A 20,089-nucleotide genomic window follows, 5' to 3' on the forward strand; every position below is an offset into this window, starting at 1 on the left:
CAAAATCAAATTTTATGATATTGAGATCTCTTTAAATATTTCATAGTTTTTCTAATGTTTGCGGAGAATAGTTTTTTAAAATTAAAATTGTTAAAATTTTATTTACGATCTACAATGTTATAAAATAAATTAAATAGTGTTGTTTGCATTGATTTTAACTTAAAATAACTTTTTAAAGAGCCTTACTCTACATAAATATAAATGATTTTGCAGTAAAAAAATGAAATGACAATGATATTCAAAAATTGATATACAGGTAAATGTTGTTGTTAATATTGAAAGTTACTCTTACATATTCGGATGGATACATATATATAACTAATTTTATTATAATTTAATTTTGGTTAAATATCATCTGTGGTACCTTAACTTAATTTCAGTTAACGTTTTAGTCATTTATCTTTTTTTCTTCCCAATTTAGTCATTTATTCCTAACAATATCAAATAAAGTATGAAAATATGAGTTTATTTAAAGATTTGCGTTACGAATTTGATGAAATTTGTATTATATTGAAGAATATAATTAATTTTATTAGTTTTGTTTGAATTTTTTTTTTTTTGAATTTTTGTATAAAAGAGGATAACATTGTTGAAATTTTAAAACATAAAATATCAAATTGTCACTTAAAATTAAAATAAAAGACCAAGTCGGAAAAAAAAAAGATAAAGGACTAAAACGTTATCTGAAATTAAGTTAAAAGATAACAAATGTAATTTAGCCTTTAATTTTAATTTTGATTTGATATGAATTTTTCAAATGCTTGAGTAATATTTAGTTTTTATGTTCAAAAAACGTCTACATTTAATTATATACATAGAGAGAGAATAAAACATTAAATATCACTGACACGAGAGGTAAAATCTCAAAAACGACTATACCTATATCCCTCCAATTATACTCTTAAGACCATATTCTCCTCAAAATTAGTAAACACTTTATTTAAATAAAAAACACGAAGAAAGTTAAGCACGTAATATTTTTTTTCCCTCACAAATAAATTTGTACTAGGAAATTCAAATTGATGTTTTTCACAAACACAAATTAATGTGTTTTAATTTGCGTTTTCAAAAACTAAAAACATAAAACTATAAAATTTAAATTTAATTTTTTCAAAATGCATTTAAAATCTAGTGGATTAGTATGAGAATTTTTCAAGTCTGTTTTAAAAAACGTCAAACGCAAATCTGAAACTTTGGAATATTTATGGGCTATAATGATAGAGATATGGGTAAAATTTTCTTAGTAACAACCTCTACAATATTTTCAACACATATTTGCAAAAAAAGATAATTTATCGTTAAAAAAAATTATAAATTTTTGTATGAATATATTTATAATATTTTAAAATATTTACAAAATACTATTTAAATTTTGAATGATATGTATAAATTAATTTATCACTAGAAATTAAAATTATTAATACAAATTAGAGTAATATTAATTAGTACTAGTGATTTGTACAAGAAATAAAAGAATATACAAATATATAATTTAGATCAATTAGTAATACCTCTACTAAAAATCACAATTTTCCTTAATAATATTGGGGAGTTAAAATTGAAGGTTTTTTATTTGGATTAAAATAAAATTTGTACAAACTAAAAAATATATTATTATCTTTAAACTCATTAAATAAATAAATGACGTGACAGGATATTATTATGTGTAGATGTTTTTATGTTTGTGTTTACAGGGTAGATTAGTAAAAGAAATGTTCAAAAGGTATAAAAAATTAAGACCCACATTCGATAATTGTGATTAATTTTTTAGGAAATGACGATTATTATTATTTTTAGGGAAAAAAAAAGAATATATTTATTTAGAGACCAAAAAATATATAGTTTATAGTATTTAATAAGGTTCATAGAGTACGGAGTGAGGAGCGAATGAAAAATCCAAAGCCGTGTCCATTTCTTTCATACGCATCTATCTGATCCCGACGAGAAAGAAAACCCCCAAACTGCAAAACCCTAGAAATTCAGAATTCTCAAAATCTCAATCTCATAGATAGGGATTGAGATAAGAATCAGCCATGGATTTCGATGAGTACGATTACTTGGAGAAGACAGTAGAGGAACAAGAAGACAGAGACTCTTCTAAGAAGAAGAAGGAAAGCAGCGACAAGACCGAAAGAAGCTACAGAAAGCGCGACGAGATCGAAGAGGGCATCGAAGAGAAGAGGAGCAGGAGGTCCAAGGACGATGACGAACATGTCTCTAAGAAGGATAGAGATCGTGATGGTGACCGCGATAAGGAGCGTCATAGGAGTGGCAGGGATAGGGATAGAGACAGAGAGAGTGAGAGGAGTAGCAGAGACAGAGATAGAGAGAGGGAGAAGGATAGGGATAGAGAGAAAGAGAGGAGAGAGAAGGATAAAGAGAGGGAATTGAGGGAGAGGGAGAAGGAGAGAGAAAAGTCCCGGAGCAGGAGGAGTGGGAGTCATTCTGAGCGAGATAGAGAGAGAGAAAGGGATGAGAGAGAAAGGTCCCGGAGCCGGAGGAGTAGAAGTCGTTCTGAGCGAGACAGAGAGAAAGAACGGGAGGAAAAAGAGAGGTCTCGGAGGAGCAGAAGTCGTTCTGAGCGCGATAGAGATAGAGAACGGGATTTCGATAGAGATAGCCGGTAACACATTTTCCCTCAACTTAATCTTTATCGTTGTCTGTTAGTTCCTAATTTTTGTACATAAACTTTATGCTTTGAATCTTTGATCAGTAGCTTGTAGTGAAAATTGTTAAATTTGATTGCTAAATGAACAATTGTGTTATTTATCAGCTATGAAGCAACTAAAATTGACTGATAATTCGACTCATACCTGTTGGAATGAGTTTTATCACACTGCAATATATCCGCTTGACGTGGTTCCTTTTGCATCTCGGTTATTCAATTCTTTAGTACAATTTATGACAAGCATACCCATGAAAACCGTCACCACCCAAAAGATCCATATGAAATCCTGTTTACTTCTTTGTACCGCATTATCATCCTGTGCAAATGGATACATCTATCTAGTTTTTGGACTAAGAAACCATGCCACTGGGTGAGATTGACGAATTGGGACCATATTCCCCCCGCGAAGATTACTCTTTTGTACATAAGTAGGTTTGTGCTTGTTTGAATTTGCTTGAGTGAGTAAATGAGTGAAAATCAAGAAAAAACTGAGTGAAAGTTGGAAGAGAGCATTTGAGACGATACATATATAGAGGCATAACTCTCTTTTACGGTTTCTGTTACTTAATTTTATTATAATTCAGTTACAATTTTACAATTCAGCATATTAGCTCTCAGTAACACTATCACTTGGTTAAAGACTGCATGTATACAAATAAGCTACACATAAGCATGAACTATTAGTCTATTACTCTAACAGGGCTATGAATTTTCTATGCATATTTTTAATGCTGAATTTTAATGTGAATTGCAGGAGATTTAGGGAGAAGAAAGAAGCTTTGGAGCCTGAGGCAGATCCAGAAAGGGATCAAAGAACTGTTTTTGCCTATCAGGTTAATTGGTTGGCCTGTTCTGTTTATGTCTCAGATTATATGATCTGATATGGTAAGGTATTTGGCATCCTTTTCTGATTATTGTCAATGTGTTGTGATGATTACAGATGCCCTTAAAGGCAACAGAAAGGGATGTTTATGAATTCTTCTCAAAAGCTGGCAAGGTTAGTTGATTTTAATATTAGCATACAGTTTGGTGTGATTTTTATTTTTACATTAATTTATTATCTATTTACTATTTCAAATGTTGGGGATGATTTATGTTTCCATTGGAACCTTCGATCGCCTGAGTGTATATACTATGTGGTATGTACAGGATACATATACTGTTTTTCATGGTACTTTGAATAATGTGTGTGAGCGTGATAACAATCAATAATCTTCGCCTTCTCCAGTTTCAAGTTATCTAGTGACTGTATTGTGCTTAACATTCTGTATTGGTGAAGTGATTGAACAATCGGCTATTTTAATATTTTTTACCCCTGGATGTAAATGTAATTGTTTGGTTCCTTAGTGTGAATGTCTTGTATCTTGTCTTCCTCTGTCATGTGATATTTCCTCAATTATATTTATTTATCTTGTACCTCATTTCCAGGTGAGAGATGTTCGTCTGATCATGGATAGGAACTCAAGACGATCTAAAGGAGTTGGGTATGCACTTTATTGTAAAATATTTTATTCTTCATATGCATGCACAATTGTGGTATTAGGATCTCAATTTTCAAGAATCATGTTTAACTGTATTCTTAAATGGACTAGCAATGCGATAATGATGAGGGATGATGGGAATACCTTGCACTCATGTTTAATCAATTCATGCTGCGTACTCAAGGTAGATGACATAATCCTGGTTTTCTTTTGGTCCTTTCCCAATTTGCTTCCTCTATGTTTGACAATTGACTTACACACACAGTGAGGATTTCTTTCTCATGTTGTTGAGCCTTTTCAGTTTATATCACTTGAACTGGCTATGAGGTATATTATCGTGATAAGTTTTACGTGGAAGAAGTTTTTCCTGCATTCCTTTTTTTGGGGCAGGGGGATAGCCAGTTGGATGGGATGCACGTGGAATTATAGTGTGTTTGGAACCGTGGCCGCAAACACAAAAATGTCCGATTATGTAGAAGCTTGAAGTTATAGCTTCCCCGGTAACATGGACGGGGACTCGGATCCAAACAGTTAGTTTTTTAGACTCTTAGAATTGGTTTGACAAGTGAGTCACAGTACTTGGTCAGCTTTAAGTTGGTTCCTTTTCCTAGGAATTGAATTTTTTTCACACACACATAAGTGAAGATAAATTGTTGGTTGCCTATTCCTCCCAATATTGGTGGTTCCATGTAGTCCTTCCTCTCTAATTTGGTCTTTTCTTATTCTTTCTTGATTGAAATATATGTTTCAGTTTGTGTTTTTACTGTATCAGGCTAACTTTTTCTTTATCTGAGTCAGATACATCAAAAGATACTCAGGTTGAGGTGTCTGCACTAGAGTTTTTGTTTCCCTGCATCTCATTGCTATGCTTTGTAAGTTTTGATTGCAACTGTTTGTACATTGTAGCTCTGAAGAGTTGACACAAGTTTTTGATGAGATTGCAGGTATATTGAGTTTTATGATGCAATGTCGGTGCCAATGGCAATTGCTCTTTCTGGTCAACTTCTTCTTGGACAACCTGTAATGGTCAAACCTTCTGAGGCTGAAAAAAACCTAGTTCAATCTAATACTACCGCTGGAGCTGCTGGTGTGGTAGGACCATATGGAGCTGTAGACAGAAAGTTGTATGTGGGGAACCTTCACTTCAATATGACTGAGAGTCAGTTGAGAGAGGTATTTTGGTTTTTTTCTGTTCAGTGAATCTTTTGTCACTGCCATCCATTACAAGGAATTTGCAATGGCAATTAACAAATGATTTTATGAAAATATACCCTTAAAACAAAGTAAATTTCTGTTAGACTGTTTATTATTAGTAAATAAATATTATATTATTATAATTATAAATTATTATTATATTAGCATGTAGTTAAGATGGAATAAGAAACTGACTTGGTCAGTTTGGGTAGGTAACTGCCATGGACAGTTTATGTGTATAGGGTAGTTACTTATGGTTATGTATAAAATAAGCGAAAGTCATAGGGTTTGGTTATCTTGGCATTTGTATTGATTTGGGGGCCTATAAGGCATTGGAAGAGTTTTGGATCTCTCAAATATCCAAATTCAATTGTAATAATTATTTTACGGCAATATACCAGTTGGTTTCTATCATTTTCTTCTGCCAATGCTTTAGCCTGTTGTCAGACTTTAACTAATTATTGAATATTTGATTTGACAATTTGTCATTGACCAGGTTCTAACTCTTATTGTTGTTTAGATTTTTGAGCCATTTGGTACTGTGGAGCTCGTGCAATTGCCTCTTGACTTGGAGACAGGACATTGCAAGGGTTTTGGGTTTATTCAAGTTAGTTACTGAAACTTACATAAAAAAGTGTTGTTTCTGATAAAAGACTGTCACTTACCTTTTTCCATAACAATTATTGGACAGTTTGCCCATCTAGAGCATGCCAAGGCTGCCCAGAGTTTAAATGGAAAATTGGAAATTGCTGGCAGAACAATCAAGGTAGAACTCTTTCCATTATTTTATTTTTTTACTTTTGTATGTGTTGGTTTATTTGCTTGTCCTTATCTTTATAATAACTAATGCTGTTAATCAACCAGGTTTCGTCTGTGGCAGACCATGTTGGAAGCCAAGATACGACAGCAAAGTCTGCAGATTTTGATGATGATGAAGGTGGATTGGTAAGTTTATATATATATAACTAAATAAATAGCTTCCACAGGACAATGTGTTGTTTAAATCTTTATTTTGTCATACAGTACATTTGTTTAGGTGGATGATTATTTACTCAGCTTGTTAGGGTTGATTGACAGTAAGTTTTGTTTAATTCAAATTTTCAATTTTAGTAACTATGTTTTTATAGATCTGATAAGTGTATTGAAGTTTTAGTTCTATTGAGTGTTTAACTGTTTTTCCTCTTTTCTGGATGTTTTCGGTGTTGATTTATTGTAGACTCACTAAAAATAGGTTAAACATGGTGCTTCCCGCATTCCGTATTTCATGATCTGAAGATTTTATTTTATTTCCCTGCTTCCACACTTCCTGCAGTAAGAAACCGCAAATTTTGCCCCTTGTTAACTTGGGCCGGGTGTTTGTGTTTTAAGAGCTGCCATGATCTCTTTTCCTACCCCCTTTTTATTTTTCAATATATTATATCATTCAGTCAGCCCTCTTCCTTGTTATGAGTTTCTTGCTCATTGTGCCTTTTTTTTCTTACTTTTGTATAAACAGGCTTTAAATGCCCAATCAAGAGCATTACTTATGCAGAAGCTGGATCGCTCTGGAATTGCCGCAAGCATTGGTTTACCCATTATGAATGGGTCAGCTCCTGCTCAGCAAGCTATTAGCTTGCCTATCGGTAATCCTGGATTAATACCAGCACTATCTCTACCAACTCAAATTATGCCCACCCAAGTGGCCGAACCTGTTGGTACCCCCAGCGAGTGTTTACTGTTGAAGAATATGTTTGACCCAACCACTGAGGTCAGGATTAACTAATTGATTACACTTATACCATTTAGTATTTTAATTTAACAGCAATACTAATTTCAATTATTACGATCTGCAGACAGAGCCTGATTTTGATCTAGACATCAAAGAGGATGTAGAAGAAGAGTGTTCTAAATATGGGCGGGTGAAGCATATCTATGTCGACAAGTATGTTTTTATGAATGTGTAGCAGTCATACATGCATTCTCCATTATTTTTTTCTTCCAATTTCTCTTCTTGCATAGTTGTCATTTTGTTAATTTATTCATTTTGTATACAGAAAAAGTGCAGGTTTTGTGTATTTGATGTTCGAAACAGTAGAAGCAGCAGCTGCTGCTCAGCGTGCAATGCACATGAGGTGGTTTGCACGCAGGTTAATTGCAGCTATTTACATGGTAAGCATAGGTCTTGAGTTTTGCGCTGCATTTTCTGAATCCAGAAGACATAGTAGCCAGGATCATAAAAACTAGGAAGTAACTCATGATAGAAATGAGATGTGCTACCGTGTTACTACAAAATACTAATTGTTGTTTCTTTCTGTGTAGTACTTATAGATGCCAAATTTGAGTTTCACAGGAAACTTTTGATGTCAAGTTAAATTCAAATTTGCGTACATTGACGATTAATAACATTAACATGCCCTAACTTTTGCACCACACCTTTTCCTTTAAACACAAATTTTAATAACTATTTTTTGTGCAGCAACCTCAGGTATATGAAGCTAAGTTTAAAGGGGAGGTTTGAAGAACTGCTTGCAGGCTTTGTAGCTCTTAAAGACGACAAAGCGCTTATTTTTCTCGTACTAGTTTCAGACTGAGTTTTAGTTTATGAATTCTTGCTCATGACCTGTATCATTAGATGTATGATTACAGAAGTTCAACCCTAGTGACATTCATGATCAATAATTGACTATTTGGTATCCTATGTATTTAAACCGTTGTACTATCTTTCGTCTCCTATTTATACTCGTGGCTACTATAACTTGTATTTGCCGGCAGAAAGAAATATATTATCTCCCTGTTAAAAATAAACAATTTTTTTATATATATGACTAAATACCATCCGTGGTCCTTTGACTTAATTCCAGTTAACGTGTTAGTTCTTTATTTTTTTCTTTCTTTTCGATTTGGTCATTTATCTCTAACAACATCAAATAAAGAATGGAAATGAGTTTATTTGAAGATTTGCGTTACGAATTTAATAATAATTTGTATTATATTGAAGAATATAATTAATTTTATGAGTTTTGTTTGAAAATTTTGATGAATTTTTGTAAAAAAAAATATAACATTGTTGATATTTTAAAACATGAAAGATCAAATTGTCACTTAAAATTAAGTTAAAGAACTATAAGTGGTATTTAATATATATATATATATATTTTAATGTATTTAGTCAAAATTTTGTATCAAATACATAAATTTTCTTTTTTTTAACTCATTTTTGTTTATATTTTGGAGCGGAGTGATACATGGAATGTAATAATGAACTTTGAAATTGATGAAGAAAATGTAAGTGGGATGAGGAAAATGCAATGACCACGGTGTTAATTGTTAACTATGGTTTGGTTGTAATCGATTTGTTTCGAGATGCGATTTGGTTCTAATGTTTTTCCTATTAAAACTTCACATTATTTTTTTAACGGGAATATTGACATTTTAATTATTTTTTTTAATTATTATTGTGAAATAATCTCACGCGAAAGATGAGTAGAGGATATAATGTCTGCATTTACTTGGAGAGGGAAAACTACCTGGTTATTGTTATAATAATACAATCAATATTTCAACAAATTATAGTTTTTGTTTTTTCACTTAAATTTTGTCTTAATCTTTTGATTTTTGAGAAAAAGAATTTAGTAATTCAAATATAAAATAACTAAATATTGGTTAAGAATTATTTTAGCCTTAAAGTGAAAAATCATAGTTTTTTTTTTCTTTCGGTTTTAGTATTTGTTATGATTAGTCATTTTCTCAAATATTTTTCAAAAGTTACTTATTGTGATTTGTTAACAACATAACACTTTTTATATTGACAATTGCATTTAAATTAAACTTTTATTGTAAATAGTCTCAAAAAGAAGAAAAAAATTCTCTAAATATATATGTTATATATATATAGAGAGAGAGGTGGTTGGTGGGCTGGAGAATAAAAGCCCATTGGGTAATTGCTAGGACAGGAATGATCCAGGTGAGTATAGCGGTCTAAACGGCGACGAGACCGCGGCCACATAACCCTACTCATCAGCCTTTTTTCCTATACAGAGTGCAGCTTTCTTTGTTTCTAGTTTTTCGGCCTGAAATTCAAGCAACAATTAAAAAATATCCATATCCCCAAAACCTGTCAACTGATTAAGTAGCATTGACATATTCGCCCAAACCCACCCCCACCCACCCAGCCTCGCTTCCATCTTACTCACGCTCAACACAAACGGTATCTCTTTCTCTCTGTAATAGTAAATATAAACCCTAGATTGAACGATTCAATTTCATGTTTTTGTTCATTCATTGATTCTTTGTTTGATCGTCCAGATGGATAGGTATCAGAGGGTGGAGAAGCCCAAGGCAGATACTCCTATAAACGAGAACGAGATCCGCATTACTACTCAAGGAAGGATGAGAAATTATATCACCTATGCCACCACTCTTTTTCAAGTTACTATCTTACCTTATCTTATTGCTTTCTAATTCTAATTAGAGTATAATAACTGTTTTAAATAACGCCCAACGACATTGCTTTTCTTTGTTCTTTAGTTTAATTAGGTTGGATTGGATTAATGGCCAGTAACTTGTGTTTTTTCTGCTTTTACAATTATTTAATGTTTGTTTTGGGACTATTCTCTTTTATTTTGTTCGGTGTCATCCATACATGCAAGTATCAATTTATTTTTAATCTATATAATTAACTAACATTTTGCTATTTTTGTGACATTTTATTAATATTGCCCTACATTTATTTTCTATAGGAGAAAGGATCTGATGAAATTGTTCTTAAAGCAATGGGACGTGCAATCAATAAGACTGTAATGATTACTGAGCTAATTAAGGTGGGAGTGTCGATACCTTTATGGATTAAATTGGTTGGCATTTTGTTTGTCTTACAATTTTGACTGATCTGTCTACTTTTTATTTCAGAGAAGGATTGTTAGTCTGCATCAGATCACTCAAATTGGATCAACTGATATAACCGACACATGGGAGCCACTTGAAGAGGGCCTTCTTCCGTATGACTCATTGTTTCCTCTATGCTACCTTGTCAAATAACTTATGTGTGCATGGGTGTGATTGTTTTTTTGTTGTGTTTTACTTGCTCAGTTTGGAGACTACTCGTCATGTTTCAATGATCACAATTACCTTGTCGAAGAAAGAGCTCGATACATCCTCCACAGGGTATGAACTTTCATGATATTGTGTGACAATTTATCTCTAAATTATGCTGTTAAATGCTTTATCAGGCTTAGTCAATGTTGTATTTAGTACAAAATGTTTCCACTAGAGGCTGTAGTGGCGCTCTATAGCACTGTTGTGTAGAGGAATTTAAACAAACTACTATTTTCCGCGATCCCCAATTGACAATTTTGCTCTTTCAATTTTGTGTTTCCAAACATTGCCTCCTACTATTGGACAGATTCAGTTAAATTTCCACTCTGTAAGTATTAAGGTCAAGTCACGACTTACACAAGTGTGGTTGTCTTTCCCACTATGTTTGAAAATTGTGATTTTTTGTTTAATTTTTTAATTGTAATCTCTGCTGGCATGATATAAGTTATTTTTCCCCATGCAGATATCAACCTCCTCTTCCAGCTGATCAAGTTAAACCTTTAAATGAATATGAAGAGGAAGCAGGTGAATCAATAGTCATTACTTTGATATTTCAAAAAGTGAAAACTTGTCATTATTATGGCATGTTCAGCTGTTAACTATAATTTATATACAGAAGGCTCACCAAGGATGCGAGGAAGGGGGCGTGGTCGTGGAAGGGGCAGAGGTAGAGGTAGAGGTATTACCTAGTACTTTGTTTCACTTATTCGAATGTAATTGGATGACTTGACAAATGACAATAAGTTTTTAGATTTTGGTGCTGAATAGTTTGAGAGATTTGCTCTCAGCATTTTGTAGTGATAATGAAAAACTATACAAATGAAATCCCATTAGCATATGAATTAAATCTCGTATATATCTAACTAATTACATTAGAGATATATGCAAGAAAATGGACTATTTACATAGAAGAAAATAAGAAAGATAATTTCTCTATCAAATATTCTATTTATGACGTCATAACTGAACAGCGTGTGGTATAGATTACAGAATGATCTGAAATGTGTTCTTGAGCCTTTTTATGGTTTCTTTTGAAATACAAAGTTTTCTTATTACTATGCAATTTATTCTTTGTAGGAATGTACAATGGGGGTATGGAATATGGTGATGGTTGGGATGGTGGACGTGGCTTTGGAGGCCGAGGGCGTGGCCGCTCGTGGGGCCGTGCTTTCCAAGGACGGGGACGAGGAGGCTATGGTGCCCAACCAGTTGGGTATTACGACAATGGTGAATATGATGCACCACCCGCCCCTCGTGGTAAGCATATGAGGGCACAAATTTGATAAAATTGTAAATATCAAATGAAATTTGATTAATACGAGTTATGTGCTGAAATAGTAGATTCATGTTTTTAAGTCCAGTATAGTAATATTTTATTGTGTGTGATTTGCATTACACGATGCTTCTTATAAAATCAAGCTAGAAATTACTTAATCTGAATTCACCAATTGTTTTCCTTGTATTGGTAGTTTCCTTTGCCCCTTGTGTTACCTTCTTGTTTCGGCATTTTAATGTTGTCCTTACTAAGTGGAGTTGTAGTAAAATTTGCAAGCACTTCTTGTGCTGCTGTTTCACCAATTGTTTTCCTTGTATTGGTAATTTTCTTTTTATGATTTGCAGGGCGAGGTCGTGGAAGGGGAAGAGGTCGTGGTCGTGGACGTGATGCAGGCCGTGGAGCACCTGCTTAGTTAGAAGAGTGTTGCCTCTCTGCTTGGTTAGAAGAGTGCTGCTTAGAAGAGGGTTGCCTCTCTGCTTAGTTATTTGTTTTATTTTTATATTATTTGAGGCGTTCAGTATTGCAGCATGTTCCTGCAGTTTTGTTTTTGTAGTTCATTCCCTTGTAACACCTATAATTTTATGTTCGGCAGGTTGAGTTAGATATATTTCATTTGTTTAGACTTTGGAAAAAAAAAGTCGAATTTGTTAAATTTCTTTTTATAGACATTATTGATGTAAGTTTTTCAAATATTGGGTTGTAGTTGACGTTTCATTTAAACACTAAGCATTGGTCAATTTGGGTTCTCAATTTTTCGAAATAGTAACTTGCTTTCTTAAATTGTATATAATATTGGTCAAAATGTGTCTTGAAATTTCTAACATGTAGGCAATTTTCTTTTATAAAATAGTTGACGAAAGAAACATTTTATTTGACTAATTTAAGGGATCAATTTGATATTTTATAAATTTAAAGACCGATGTTTATCATTTTAGTTTTTAAAGTTGTAGTGTACACCAATTGTAATATTTTTTTCACTGAGAATCTCTTGAAGTCTTAAGTTCCTACCAATTCATTTTTAACTTTTTAGTTCTCAGCAGTAGAAATTTTTGCAAACTCCTTGCAGTATGAATACTTTACCCCTTGCCTCCAAAAGCATCACACATACACATAATACCTATAATATTACTATAGTTAAATAACCCAGGGCACCAAACACAATGAAAAAGTAAATATGGAATGGGAGACCTTTTTGTGTGCATAACAATGATAATAATAATGAGAGCGAGAGTGAAGTTCTCATGCTCCTATATTTTTTATAAATCCCATTTTCGCCTCATATTTTAATAATAAATATCCAACAAATACAAAAAGTGAAAAAAAATTATATTAGAGTTTAAGATTTCACATTTTAAACAATTTAGAACATAAATATGTATTTTTCTGTGTTTTTGTTAAAAATTAACGTCAACCATCATGTCAGTTTGATCGACAATAAATCTATAACATGATACATCATTACAAATTGTAGTAAATTCTGAAAATTTAGCATAAGCTTTTTGTAGTGACTTTGAAGGCAATTATAGAGGAGAATATGTTTGAGTATTTTTTAAGTTTTGATACCGCAATTATAGAGAAGAATATGTTTGAGAATTTTTGAAGTTTTGATACCCAAAAATAAAGAGAGTAACGAGTCATTTCTTCATCTACAGCACCCTCACTTATGACCATGAATAGTTCTTTCTTCATATCAAAGGTGATTTGATTGATCCTAACTTATTCCATATTTTTTCAAGTTCATGGTTTTTATAACATTGGTCACATGAAAAATTATTCCATATCTTTTTAGCTTTTGAAAAATTCGAAATTCCAGAATTTTCCTATTTTTTAAAATTCAGATCATTATACATTTAGTTTTGATAAAACAATTAGAATTTCAAATGTTTAATAAAAAAAACAAGTGCAGAACACAATTGTATTTCCCAATTTTTAAAATATGAAAATATGGAATAAAAAAATTCAGATCACAATAAACTTTATTCCAAATATTTTTGAAAAAAATTAAAAAAACTAAGACAATATTAAATTATTTATTGTAAAATTTGCGGCAGTTTGTGGTGTATGGAGTAGCTGGCTTAGATAGTATTTTTTATTTTTAAATAAAGGTAGTAGTACATTTTTGAACAATGTGATTGGTGGGCTGGGGCATAAAAGCCCATTGGGCAATTGTTAGAATTGGAATGATCCAGATGTGTTTAGCGATCTAAACGGCGATGAGACCGCGACCACATAACCCTACTCATCAGCGTTTTTACCCTGCGTGTGTAGCTTACTTGCTTTCTTTTCTGGGACTCAAATTGAAACCACAAATAAAATCCATATCCCCAAAACCTGTTAACTGTGTAGCATTGACATATTCGCCCAAACCCACTCACCCAGCCTCTCTTTCTTTTCACTCACGCACAACACAAACGGTATCTCTTTCTCTCTATAGTATTTTATAAACCCTAAAATGAATGCTTCAATTTCATGTTTTCGTTAATTGATTGATTCTCTGTTTGATTGATTGTTCAGATGGATAGGTATCAAAGGGTAGAGAAGCCCAAAGCAGATACTCCAATAAGCGAGAACGAGATCCGCATTACTACTCAAGGAAGAATGAGAAATTATATCACTTATGCCACCACTCTCTTTCAAGTTAGTATTACTCTCTACACATCGTAATCATAATTGTTGTAAATATGTTGGATAGGATTAATGCCGAGTGAAACTTGTGCTTACATCAAAGTTGCAGTTGTTATGATAATCTTATAATTTTAAGGGAGAAACTTTTCACTATGTTTAGCAACCTAATTGAAACCGGATTGACCAATTAGACTAGTAGGAACATGCATCTGATTCAATTAGTCGTGAAAACTGCCTAGCAGTAAAACCAGAGAACCGGCTTAAAACCATAAAAGCTGGACAAAACCAACTATCGGCCTGTTTGTCACTGTTCAACCTGAAAGTGCCTCGCTACTGCATTTTATACTTGACATGGGACTTGTAGCTTCCTTAAGCCATCAATATGGGACTTGTAGCTTCCTTAAGTCATCAATGTGGGACTTGTAGCTGTCTTACGGACGAGAAATCCATATATTAAGTCATTTATATGCATGTACATTTGTTTACTACCATTCAACTCACACTATGCCAGAAATCAAAATTTTATTCCCACTGCAACTAATGTATACTAAACTTGCCTTCACGTGTTGGAGGAGTACGAAAGTGGTGGGGTTGTCGGTGAAGCAAACCAGCATATTTTTTATTTACGGTGCTATTTATTAACCCCGAGGTAGTGAAGAAAGGTTTGGTTTATAACCATGGGAAGAACAATAGGATGTTAGATCTGCTGCAGGAGTGCTTTATGCTTCAAGCACCCACCCATTCTATCTTCCCTAGCCGCACATATTCTTAAACTAACCCTCATTTTCACCTTATTCTCCTTATCCCCATTTCTCTAACATCCTTGTAAATTTTTTATTTGTGAATAAATGTATTAAATATTTTTTATTAATACTACTATATTACTTTCATTAAGATGTATTATATTTAGTTAAGAAAACATGTATTATATTTTGCTCGGTATATTTTCATTCTTACTTTGTTTAATGTTTACTTCACCATTGTTTTATGCTGGTCTTAGGCTCTGTTGTCGATCCCAGTGAGATCGCGCGCGATCCCGGGATCCTTGTATGGTGGAGGGCCTTGCTGGGATGCGTCTGGCCGTCGAAACACCTTCAATGGGTGCGGCGCTTATTGCCGCAAATTGTGCCCTAATTGTGTGTCACTGTCGTTGCCCAACCTGCGTTCTGACCCGCTCCTATGTTTTTCAAAAAACACATTTTTAAATTTTTTATTTCATTAAGGGCATTTGGTCTTTTTGCCCCCCTTAAGCCTTAATTATGTTATTAATATATAAACCCACTAACCCCTTTTCACAGCCAGCATCGTGTACACATCTTCGTGAATTATTATTATTATTACTATTGGAACTTAATTTGGATTACTATTAGAGTTTCGAACTTGATTTTGATGTTGGATTTTGGTTATGAAGTATGATAACACATTTAATTTTGTGTATTTTGCTTTTTGCAGTATTTTTCTATACTGTTTGTATTTTATGCTTAGTTTATATACTTTTATTTGGCTTTCACAATTGCAGTCATCCTGCTATCCCATTTTTGGGGTACAGTGCTCCACGCCACTATCTGAGACTGTCAACATAGGTCTTAGGATTTCTCTCTTTTATTGTTTGGTGTGATCTATACATGGAATTATCAATATATCTATTATCAACTAATATTTTGCTATTTTTTATGATGTTTAAATTTAATATTGCCATACGTATATTTTCTGTAGGAGAAAGGATCTGATGAAATCATTCTCAAGGCAATGGGACGTGCAATCAATAAGACTGTAACGATTACTGAGCTAATAAAGGTAGGAGGGTAGATATCTCTAAGGATTAAATTGGTTTGCATTTTGTTTGTCATACTGTTGTGACCACTCTTTCTACTTGTTTCAGAGAAGGATTGTTGGTCTGCATCAGAACACTCTAATTGGATCAACTGATATAACAGACACGTGGGAACCGTTAGAAGAAGGCCTTCTTCCGTATGGCTTATTTTTCCACTATGCTACGCTATCAAATAATTTATATATGCTTGGGTGTGATTTTTTTTAATGGTTGTGTTTTTTTATGTGCTCAGTTTGGAGACTACTCGTCATGTTTCAATGATCACAATTACCTTGTCAAAGAAAGAGCTCGATACATCCTCCATAGGGTATGTCACTTCATGATGTTATATGACATCTGCATTTCTAAATTATGCTGTTTGGTGCTTTATTTTTTAATAGGCTTAGTTATTTTTGAAGCAAACTACTCAATCACTTGTTAAGATTGTGGCTTTGTCTTGTTTCATAAATTATTTTTACAATTTTGGTGAGTTGTACTCGTTAGTAACTGTTTCCCTCTTCTCTTTTGCTACAACTTCTTGTGCAAAGTTTATTTGTGTTTATAATTATCAGAGAATAGAATTGTACTTATCTTGAGTTAGTTGAAGCAGTTACAGTTTGTTAAAACTGCCTAAGTGCCTACACGATAGCCTTCAAATGGGACAATTAGTGTTTGTCTAGTTCTATTAAAGGGAATCTTCCCTTCTATTCATGCAAGAGAAAACAGATTAGATAATACAGTTAGAAGTTTTACTCTTCATTCTCTCTATCTCTTTACTGTGCTTCCATGATCTTAAAAACTGAGATCTGAACAATCTAACAATAACCAGTGCTGCTATAGGCTGGTAATCATTTTCTCCTTGCTGTTTTACTTCTGTAAGTTTCGGGGTCCTGATAAACTGCTAAATATATAGTAACTTCCATGGTGTTACTTTGTTTTTGTAGTAAATATATTATTATATCTTGCTTTAATTGTATTATATGCTCTCAAGATCTTAGTTGTTGTTCCCCGTGCAGATATCAACCTCCTCTTCCAGCTGATCAAGTAAAACCTTTGAATGAATATGAAGAGGAAGGAGGTTATTTAATAGTCTTTTCTTTTATATTTCAACAGTGAAAACTTGTAATTATTATGGTATGTTTAGTTGTTGACTAAAATTTTAATACAGAAGGCTCACCAAGGATCCGAGGAAGGGGGCGTGGCCGTGGAAGGGGCAGAGGTAGAGGTAGAGGTATTTCTCAGTACTTTGTTTCGCTTATTTAACTGTAATTGGATGCAGTATAGATTATAGAATGATCATACATGCTCTCTTGAACCCCCATATGGTTTCCTCTAAAATACCAAATTTTCTTATTGCTACACAATTTATGCTGTAGGAATATACAATGGGGGTATGGAATATGGCGATGGTTGGGATGGTGGACGTGGCTATGGTGGCAGAGGGCGTGGCCGTGCATGGGGCCGTTCTTTCCAGGGACGAGGACGAGGTTATGGTGCCCAGCCTGTGGGGTATTATGACAATGGTGAATATGATGCACCTCCTGCCCCACGTGGTAAGCATGCAAGGGCACAAATTTGATTAATTGTATTATCAGATGAAATTTGATAAATACTAGATATCTGCTGGCATACAGAATAGATTTTGTGTATTTAGTCCAGTCAAATAGTTTTGCTATGTGCTATTTGCACTACATGATGCTTCCTATTAAATCAAGTTACTGAAGAAAATTACTTAATTTGAATTCCCAATTGTTTTCCTTATCGTATTTGTTTGTTTCTTTTGTCCCTTGTGTTTCCTTGTTTAGGCATTTTAAAGTTGTCCTACAAGTTACTTAAGTGGATGTTGTCGTGAAACTTGCAAGCACTAGTGCTGCTGTTTGCTTATTATTCTTTGCCCTTTTTCTACAAAAACTGAAATGGATGTTGTATTAATTTTCTTTTTATGATTTGCAGGCCGAGGTCGTGGAAGGGGAAGAGGCCGTGGACGTGGTCGTGATGCAGGCCGAGGAGCAGCTGCTTGATGACCTGGTTGTTGGTTGTCATGTATATGTTCAGTTAGAAGAGGGTTGCCTCTCTGCTTAGTTATTTGTTAGATTTGCTTTTATCTTGGTATTATTTGAAGGGTTCACTGTTTTGCAGCCATGTTCCTGCAGTTTTGTTTTTGTATTTGCTTCCTTGTAACATCTATAATTTTAAATTCGGCAGGTTTAGCATTGTTCTGTCCCAAAATTTGACCATCGCAGTCTCGTGGTATGCAACTGTTTAGTTGTAGCTTCAGCCATTTGTGCTCTATTTACACTATTGCATTCCAGTTTGTTGTAATTTGATTTTACTCCACAAATGAAATTTATTCTCAATTTTTATACTCCTCTTCACTAGCTGCATAAGCTTTTATTTTTGTCACAAACTTTTGATACGCTCTAATAAATGCTATTATTCACGGTTCCAATTGTACATTCGGACATAATTTGGTAATGAATATCATTTTAAAATCTAAAAATCATGGTTAATGATATTTAAAATTGTGGTTGGGCAGAAGACTAAGAAAAGTCTTATAGATTAAGTTAAAGTCTTAAATTGTATGACATGTCAAGCTTCGGTTTTCTATAACTTAGTCTAGTTTACTCTTGATTGCATCAATCGAAAAATGACATTTCAATTACGTATTTAGATTTGTGTCTCTTCATAGGACCAATTTTAGAGATGTGAAACTTAATTTAAAAGATTGTTTTTGAAAGGATTAATAGTCCTATAATGTTCAATAATTTTGAATGATATATCATTTTATCATAATGATGCAATTATACGAACTTTTAACATATTTCTGCATTAGTTTTTAATAGTCCTTCTGATGTTGCAGGTATTCTAAATGTAGCATTTGTTTCATTAAATAATTTAATAAATAACCATTTTAGTTTCTAAATGGTTGAGATATTGTCACTATAGTCTTGAATGTATCAAAATTATAAATGCATATCACAATATATTTTTATTAATAATTTTATGGACTAAATATACTGACGAAAAATATTTTTGATGACTAAATTGATCTGTAAAAACATATTCGAGGACCAATATAACTAATAAAAAAGATATTTGTAAATACATTTACAATTTTAATACATTTATAAACTATGGTGACACCTCACACATTTTGAGACTGAAATCATTGTTTATCCTCAAATAATCATATATAGTTTATCATATTGATCCTAAATGTTGCTAAAGACAAAATTTTATGTACGGTCATTTTATTGTCTCTTTAACTAAATGCCCAATTAACCAGTCATAAATTATTTGCCACCACGATATTGTAAGTTTTTAAACTTAGAAAATGATAACTAATAAAAAAGATATTTTTAATTATTTACAATTTCAATTGATTTAAGGCCTATCATGATAACACTTAGTTTTCATCCGTCTAACAACTTTTTAAGTTGTTTGATATTTCTCAGCATGAAACACAATAAATAAATAAATAAATAGGCGAGCCTAACAAAATTTGATTTTTTATCATTTACTATACATTAATTATTATCATAAATAAACAATGAAGTATAATAAATTGAGAGTAGCGATTGGGTACATTCGCCCATTTAGGATAACTGGGCCGCAGCTTTATTGGGTACATTCGGGCCTTGGGTGCTTGTTCAGTCCTGTAGGAGACAGTTTACCCAGGGCAAATCGTTAAGTAATTGCTTATTCGGCCCTGTATTTTTATTCAAATATGCTAAATACACTACTAAAAATACGCTTCCATTGAATATTTCACTATTCTTTCTTGAATTGAGATACATTTTTTTTGGAAGATGTTTAAAAGCCCATTGAGTTGAGTAAGATACTGTACGACGTGATTGGTGGGCTGGTACATCAGAGCCCATTGGGTAATTTTTAAGATGGGCTTATTACGGTCTAAACGGCGATGAGACCGCGGCCACGTAATCCTACTCATCAGGCTT

General features: G+C 33.1%; 3 protein-coding genes across 8 annotated transcripts; all 3 read left to right on the forward strand.

Annotated features, from left to right (window-relative positions):
- Nucleotides 1-1,863: 1,863 nt before the first annotated feature.
- Nucleotides 1,864-8,041, forward strand: LOC101497964 (uncharacterized). 2 transcript variants are annotated; one of them, XM_027334455.2, is made up of 14 exons: nucleotides 1,864-2,623; nucleotides 3,423-3,501; nucleotides 3,609-3,665; nucleotides 4,097-4,152; nucleotides 4,261-4,333; nucleotides 4,948-4,967; nucleotides 5,094-5,322; nucleotides 5,864-5,950; nucleotides 6,035-6,109; nucleotides 6,208-6,288; nucleotides 6,839-7,090; nucleotides 7,176-7,264; nucleotides 7,377-7,491; nucleotides 7,799-8,041. In XM_027334455.2, exons 1-14 carry the CDS (start codon nucleotides 2,034-2,036, stop codon nucleotides 7,838-7,840), a joined length of 1,845 nt encoding a protein of 614 aa, XP_027190256.1. In that variant the 5' UTR covers nucleotides 1,864-2,033; the 3' UTR covers nucleotides 7,841-8,041. The 2 variants fall into 2 exon arrangements, with proteins under 2 accessions (XP_027190256.1, XP_004502883.1); XM_004502826.4 differs by lacking the exons at nucleotides 4,261-4,333; nucleotides 4,948-4,967 and having other exon boundaries at nucleotides 1,865-2,623.
- A 1,312-nt stretch (nucleotides 8,042-9,353) lies between these two features.
- On the forward strand, nucleotides 9,354-12,429 carry LOC140920604 (uncharacterized). 4 transcript variants are annotated; one of them, XM_073369341.1, is made up of 9 exons: nucleotides 9,354-9,529; nucleotides 9,628-9,750; nucleotides 10,062-10,142; nucleotides 10,231-10,319; nucleotides 10,411-10,485; nucleotides 10,880-10,941; nucleotides 11,033-11,095; nucleotides 11,494-11,673; nucleotides 12,037-12,429. In XM_073369341.1, exons 2-9 carry the CDS (start codon nucleotides 9,628-9,630, stop codon nucleotides 12,102-12,104), a joined length of 741 nt encoding a protein of 246 aa, XP_073225442.1. In that variant the 5' UTR covers nucleotides 9,354-9,529; the 3' UTR covers nucleotides 12,105-12,429. The 4 variants fall into 4 exon arrangements, with proteins under 4 accessions (XP_073225442.1, XP_073225444.1, XP_073225443.1 ...); XM_073369343.1 differs by having other exon boundaries at nucleotides 9,388-9,529; nucleotides 11,033-11,089; XM_073369342.1 differs by having other exon boundaries at nucleotides 9,388-9,529; nucleotides 11,036-11,095.
- A 1,477-nt stretch (nucleotides 12,430-13,906) lies between these two features.
- On the forward strand, nucleotides 13,907-18,495 carry LOC101498857 (uncharacterized). Of its 2 annotated transcripts, none has more exons than XM_073368532.1 (9): nucleotides 13,907-14,106; nucleotides 14,207-14,329; nucleotides 16,034-16,114; nucleotides 16,200-16,288; nucleotides 16,384-16,458; nucleotides 17,147-17,208; nucleotides 17,299-17,355; nucleotides 17,507-17,683; nucleotides 18,084-18,495. In XM_073368532.1, exons 2-9 carry the CDS (start codon nucleotides 14,207-14,209, stop codon nucleotides 18,149-18,151), a joined length of 732 nt encoding a protein of 243 aa, XP_073224633.1. In that variant the 5' UTR covers nucleotides 13,907-14,106; the 3' UTR covers nucleotides 18,152-18,495. The 2 variants fall into 2 exon arrangements, with proteins under 2 accessions (XP_073224633.1, XP_004502886.3); XM_004502829.4 differs by having other exon boundaries at nucleotides 13,910-14,106; nucleotides 17,299-17,361.
- The last annotated feature ends 1,594 nt before the right edge of the window (nucleotides 18,496-20,089 follow it).

Source organism: Cicer arietinum, chromosome 5 (assembly GCF_000331145.2).
Source record: "Cicer arietinum cultivar CDC Frontier isolate Library 1 chromosome 5, Cicar.CDCFrontier_v2.0, whole genome shotgun sequence".
NCBI classification, from domain to species: Eukaryota; Viridiplantae; Streptophyta; class Magnoliopsida; order Fabales; family Fabaceae; genus Cicer; species Cicer arietinum.

Excerpts from the sequence above, each read along its gene's own strand:
- LOC101498857 (XM_004502829.4), top strand. The coding sequence starts at position 14,207 with ATGGATAGGTATCAAAGGGTAGAGAAGCCCAAAGCAGATACTCCAATA. Across the intron at positions 17,209-17,298 it reads TGAATATGAAGAGGAAGGAG|AAGGCTCACCAAGGATCCGA; the intron begins GTTATTTAATAG and ends ATTTTAATACAG. Across the intron at positions 17,362-17,506 it reads GGGCAGAGGTAGAGGTAGAG|GAATATACAATGGGGGTATG; the intron begins GTATTTCTCAGT and ends TTTATGCTGTAG.
- LOC101497964 (XM_027334455.2), top strand. The coding sequence starts at position 2,034 with ATGGATTTCGATGAGTACGATTACTTGGAGAAGACAGTAGAGGAACAA. Across the intron at positions 2,624-3,422 it reads GATTTCGATAGAGATAGCCG|GAGATTTAGGGAGAAGAAAG; the intron begins GTAACACATTTT and ends TGTGAATTGCAG. Across the intron at positions 6,110-6,207 it reads TTGCTGGCAGAACAATCAAG|GTTTCGTCTGTGGCAGACCA; the intron begins GTAGAACTCTTT and ends TTAATCAACCAG.
- LOC140920604 (XM_073369341.1), top strand. The coding sequence starts at position 9,628 with ATGGATAGGTATCAGAGGGTGGAGAAGCCCAAGGCAGATACTCCTATA. Across the intron at positions 9,751-10,061 it reads ATGCCACCACTCTTTTTCAA|GAGAAAGGATCTGATGAAAT; the intron begins GTTACTATCTTA and ends TATTTTCTATAG. Across the intron at positions 10,486-10,879 it reads CTCGATACATCCTCCACAGG|ATATCAACCTCCTCTTCCAG; the intron begins GTATGAACTTTC and ends TTCCCCATGCAG.